This window comes from Bombina bombina, chromosome 4, assembly GCF_027579735.1.
Source record: "Bombina bombina isolate aBomBom1 chromosome 4, aBomBom1.pri, whole genome shotgun sequence".
Lineage (NCBI taxonomy): Eukaryota > Metazoa > Chordata > Amphibia > Anura > Bombinatoridae > Bombina > Bombina bombina.
In genome coordinates this window covers 966,995,217-967,001,216 of record NC_069502.1, presented here as the reverse complement: position 1 = coordinate 967,001,216, position 6,000 = coordinate 966,995,217, and the positions used below count along the sequence as shown (strand labels likewise).

At 35.9% G+C, this 6,000-nt stretch overlaps 1 protein-coding gene across 1 annotated transcript in view; it reads right to left on the bottom strand.

Moving 5' to 3' along the window:
* Positions 1–471: 471 nt before the first annotated feature.
* The window catches only part of SEC23B (SEC23 homolog B, COPII coat complex component), a 47,933-nt gene continuing 42,404 nt past the window's right edge, over positions 472–6,000 (bottom strand). The window contains exons 18-20 of the mRNA XM_053711997.1: positions 4,517–4,672; positions 4,061–4,126; positions 472–941 (exon numbers count right to left, since the gene is read on the bottom strand). Coding sequence (XP_053567972.1) covers positions 852–941; positions 4,061–4,126; positions 4,517–4,672 — 312 coding nt within the window. The 3' untranslated portion in view covers positions 472–851. The remainder of the gene's footprint in view (positions 942–4,060; positions 4,127–4,516; positions 4,673–6,000) is intronic.

The window sequence follows — 6,000 nt, the reverse complement described above, 5'->3', positions numbered from 1 at the left end:
GCAATATGGAAATGATAATATTTCGGGTGGTAACTGTGGTTTGGAATTTATGTGCCAGGGGTAAATGGTGTGGGGACAGTTTATCTTTTTATTGAGGTCAGGTCACAGGGTTAAAGAACAGTAGCAGTAGAATTGCATAATTAACAAGTGCATAATAAAGACAATGCAATAACTACTCTGAATTTCAAATAAGCAGTAGATTTTTTTCTGACAACTTTTTTTCTTTTATTTTCTGTCACCCTGTATCATGTGACAAGCATCAGCCAAATACAGACTAGTATACGTATACCCTGTGAGATTGTGCACAGAAAGTGTGAATATAAAATATTTGATAATTCAAGTAAGTTGGTAAGTGTCATGCTCTATCTAAATCATAAAAGTTTATTTTGATTCAAGTGTCCCTTTTAATTACACCGGGGTGTGGTAAACATTAATAATATTTATATTATTTTATGGAGGAAAAAACAACACTTCTTTCACTGTCTCAACCTTTCACATTTATTGCATCACACACCATACAACTTTTTTGAGAAATTACTACAAATTTGGTTAGCTTATACACAGAGAAATGTAAAATTAACAAATGCAGTGTGGGGATATTTACAGCCATTATTATTATTGTGAAACGGACATTATGTCTGTATAACAACAAAAATACAATAAATTAGGACCTACAAAAAAAAAAAAAAAACCTAGACAGAAATTTTTCAACTTCATTTTTCATTTTGGTTTTAACTAAAAATGTTGATTAATTCCTTGAAACAACGTGAGGGAATGTTTTCTTTTTCTAAAATCATCATATTTGTAAGATCTTGTTGCCCGCAGCTGAAACGTTTTTTCCATAACTAAAATTAGGATGCAGTAGACACTGCCAGCTTTTTTAAGTGATCCATGAAGACTTGTAGACTGACATCATCTGTTAGGATTGGTGCTCCGGATTCCTGAAAAACATGTAAAATTATGTTAAAACTACCTGGATAACGGAATAGATCAATGTAATGTAATCTTATGCTCTATAATAGGTGCATAGTGACAGCCATACCTTCAAGGCTATTGCCAATATAAAACAATATATATAAAAAATATTTGGAAGCTTCTTGTTTCAAGGTACTTGTATTTGTAAAAAATGCCTGTGTTAAACATTATGACATCTAGAAATCTTTTAACATGCACACGACCTGCTGTCGATATGTCTGAAGGTTGTGCAAACGTGTATACTTATACCATTCCCATGTATGTTCTGAGGGCTGCTGCGAGATGGATCATGAGTGAGAGGAAAACACAAATGCACACAGCCTATGACCATATCAGCAGCGTATTGTGTGAACTTTAAAAAAAGAACATTCTAACGACGATACGTTTCTGACATGCGCATTCGTTGCTTTCGGGTAGCAACAAAGGCTGAATATGGTGGCTGCCAACAGCATTCGGCTCTATTCAGAGCGGGATATCTTCGTGTGAAAGTGCAACACACAAAGATCTGAAAAGAGCCAATCCCACTGGCAGCCGCCATATTCGGCATTCGTTGCTACCCGAAAGCACATGTCTAGTTTCTAACACAAACATGTTTGTAACACAAGTATATTGTAAAAACAAATCTAATTATATATGAATATAAATATAAATCACATAAAGAAACTTTAGTGGATGATACATCATATACACGTAGCCCTCAGTTTACGCTGGGGTTAGGTTCCAGAAGGAATGGTTGTAAATCTAAACCGTTGTAAATTGAAACTCAGTTTATAATGTAAGTCAATGGGAATTGAGGGAGATATGTCAATTTTGAGAGGGGCCTGGAACCTAAGTAACCTATAATACATTATTTTTAAAGCTTTGAAATGAAGACTATAAATACTAAACAACATTATAAACAGTATCAAATAGTCACACAACACAGAATATATCAAACTAAGTTTAATGAACAAAAACATTTTTCTACTTGCATTTTTCTGCAAACAAAGCAGTAAGGTCTCTGCATTGAAACAGTAGCATACACTGTTAGCTAATATCCGGTCTGCAGATATTCTATGCATTCCATGCTGGACTGATTTTTTTAGGCACCGTGACCTTCAAGAAGCTGGGAAGGAAGATGTAAAAGTTTCCCTCATGGCTGCTAGATCTTGTTCCTTAGAAAGCTGCTCCATTATCCATAGCTAAGGTCTGTGGTCTGTGTACACCGATTCATTTCAGACCTGTTAAGCTTGCATATCTTTGCTGTAACACAAGCGGACAGCTCCACCTACTGGCCTGTCCTTATTTTAATCAATGCACTCTGCTTCTCAATAGCAGTCACATGACTGGAAAAAAAATGGTGTTATTCTGAAACGGCACAAATTGAACCGGAGCAAACCGAAGGCTGTATGTATGTATGTATATATATCGATAGATATATTCTTCCTCTGATGAAGGAGTCGCTCAAGACTTTGAAACGCGTAAGGAACTTTATGAGTGGGCGGACAGGCCCTATTCCATTCGGCCACTTTTTAATTTTGCCTTGCATATTTACATTGCTTTTAGTTACATTTTCCTTGTAGTTTAGGAGTGTACCAACGAACTTTGCACTCACCATTGTGCCGCATTCTAGGGAGGATTTCAGCTTTCTTGAGCTAACTTTTGTGAGCCACTAAGTAATTATACGGGAAGTATTTATATATCCCGTTCAATACTACCTAATCCTCATCTATATGATACACTCAAGTACAGGACATTGCAGTACAGAGTTCCCACATACAGACTGGAGTACTACTACATGTGGTTAACTTACCTTGATTGAGGTTAAACAATGTAAGCACAATTTGTATACACTAAATACATTTTCCTGTTATATACAGTATCACGCTATGTGTGTATTCTTCTTTTCTCCTGCTGTACATTTTGAATGATCGCCTGAGGGGACGAGGTTGCTCACCACCAGTTGAAAGAAAATAAGAGAGTCCAGGATTTATATTGAAGCTACATCTGAAAAGAGGGTTCTACAGGCAGACCAGGATACTAGGAGACTCTTACACAAGAGACAAAGATCATCTTTACTCTCCAAGAGCTGACATCTTACCTCATAGGATTGAGGTACAAGTTGGTAAGCAGTGTAAACTTACCTTAAGTTATTAGAACAAGAAGTGGTCATTGAAGAAAAGAAAAATATTTGTACAAGACCTTTGCTCAAAAGCATTCAATAATTGTTTGAAAGGATCAGATTTGTATTTTTACAGAAAAAAAAAAAAAAAATCACATAGCTTTGCGCCTACCTACCTATCTGTCTGTGTGTATATATATATATGTGTGTGTGTGTGTGTGTGTGTGTGTGTGTGTATAACGGATTTGTATTTCAAGTTTGTTTAAAGAGAAAAAAAAAATTACATTGGTTGCAAGCAATAACTTTTGTGTTTTTAAATAAATACATAAATGCAACATTCCTTGTCCATAAATCAGGAAGCAGCAGCACTTTCCATTCTTTTAGCAGTAAATAAAACTATTTCAGTAACATTTCTGGGAAGAGGTCACTTTTTCTGTTAAATGTTCTTGTTGTAGAGAAAAGTCAAGTGGTAATATATTTCTTTACATTACAAGTGAAAGCACAATGTAAAATGCTGCATAGACTGAATGTTTGAAAGGGACACTAAACACATTTCATGTACCTCCATCTAAACATGGGTGCAGCCATTATGGAACCTAGGTTATACTGCAGGTATCTTAAGAAGAGTTGCTGCACATGTGCAAACACGTCAGCACTGGAATGTAGTGAAATATAGATTTCAACATGGCAAGCGGAACCCATGACTAGAGAGAGAGAGTGTAAGGAAATAATCTCAACACTAAGATTATAAAATGTATTTAGTATTTAATGTTAATGTCCCTTTAAAAAAACTAAATAGCACCACAATACCTAAAACTGTATTTTACTACCTCCAAGGAACAGGTTATAAATTTTACTTGTAGGATGAAATGAGGAAAACTATTTACCACCTCTACTGTCTTCTCATAAACCATTTTTTCTAATGTAGCATTCAGCATTGTACTCGATGGATTTAATAACAAAAACATTCTGTATTTTCCTCACCTGTCCCCAGTTGTACAGATTGTTGTGCGTCTGTGATGGATTTACTTTGGAGAGAAGAAATCTGGCCTATAAAAAAGGATAAAACAAACATTAGCAAAAAACAAAGATGTGAAATAAATCTGATTGATGATACTTCATTTGTGTCCCTATATTATTTTTTTTAGCATCTTGTTAATTATCTGTCATCATTATATACATATAACCTTGTGGCTCTAGTACTTAACCCAGTAACGACGACGTACCATGTACGTTGTTGATCGTTAAGAGCTTGCCTGCTAATAATAGTGTGCGTCTTGCTGTGAGTAGCAAGACCGCGCTTTTAGACCCTCCCTCCGGCAGGCTTCCTAAGATAGCATGGTCTAACAACCCCCATAGAAAGACCAGGGTACGTCACTGGTTGTTAAGGAGTTAAAGCAACATGCTAATGCAACATTTTAATTAAGAAAGATGACTTACTTGACTGCCTCCATGTTCTGTGTGGACATAGCGTGGCATTGGGAATCTGCTTTGTAAGATTTCTTGGGCATCATCTAATGGTGCTTGCAGAAGATGTTTGAAGTTCTCATATTCGGGCATGTCCTGATAACCAGCATTCCTCCACTGTGCAATTGTCTGGAAACCCAAAAGAAAAGAGCTTAAAATCTACATTTGTATAAGAACTACCATGCATCATACCCATGGGCCTGTTAAGAAGTTTTTTGTTTGTTTTTAATCATCTAGGTGGCCAATGTGAAAGGAGATCACAGAGATGGTAGGTTGTAAAAAAGGAGAGTGGAGTTGCAGAGAAAGAAAGTGGCAAAATTTCACTGACACAAAGTGATAAACGGGGCACTTAGTAGGGGGGGTGCATAGATGCAGTGACGAGCATGCCCTTATAGTGTTGTTGATCACAGCTTGCACTCTGATACCCTTTTTTGTTTGTTCAGTATCTCCAGTAGACAACAAAAACACAGCTTTACCATTGCAACTTGTTTTTTTATAGTCTACGATATTTTTCAAACAAGCAGGAGGTTATTTTTTCTTTTAAAAGCTAAAATTGTATAAATGAATATGATAGCTGCAAATAAGTGAAGCACATTTTTATTCATGCAAACACTTCCTTTGGATACTGTGACATTTACTCATTGGCAGTTAAGATTTAAAAATAAAAAGTTAGCTTTAGAGGCCACTTAAAGGAACATGAAACATTTTTTTTCAGATAGAGCACACAATTTAAAAAAACTTTCAAATTTACTTTTATACAATTTTGCTTCATTCTCTTGGTATCCTTTACTGAAGGAGCAGCAATGCACTACTGGGAGCTAGCTGAACACATCAGTAAGCCAATGAAAACCAGTATATATGTGCAGACACCAATCAGTCACTAGTTCCCAGCTTCTGAGCCTACCTAGGTATGCGTTTCAACAAAGGATAACAAAAGAACAAAGCAAATGAGATAATAGAAGTAAATTGGAAAGTTGTTTAAAATTGTATACTCTATCTGAATCATGAAAGAAAAATGTTGGGTTTCATGTCCCTTAAAATATGTAACGTGACTATCTTATATTTTCCATAGACTCTGCATTAAAGGGACATAATACCCAAATGTGGAAACACTTGAAAGTGATGCAGCATAGCTGTAAAAAGCAGACTAGAAAATATCACCTGAACATCTCTATGTAAAAAAGAAATATATTTTACCTCAAAATGTCATAAGTATTCACACCCCATAGTAAAGGGACTTTAAACAGCAAATCAGTATGCTTGTCCCGGGACCTGCTAGGGAGCGTGCCTCATGCACACTCGTGTTATTCCCCTATTCATTTTAAGGAAATTTACTATGAAATCTCATGAGATCACAATAAAAGAGTTCATGACCTCAGCACTGCTGATGCGGATTGGCTGCTTTTCATTTCTTTCTTTCTTTTTTTTTCTTTTTTTTTATCTGCAGCTGGGCTGTA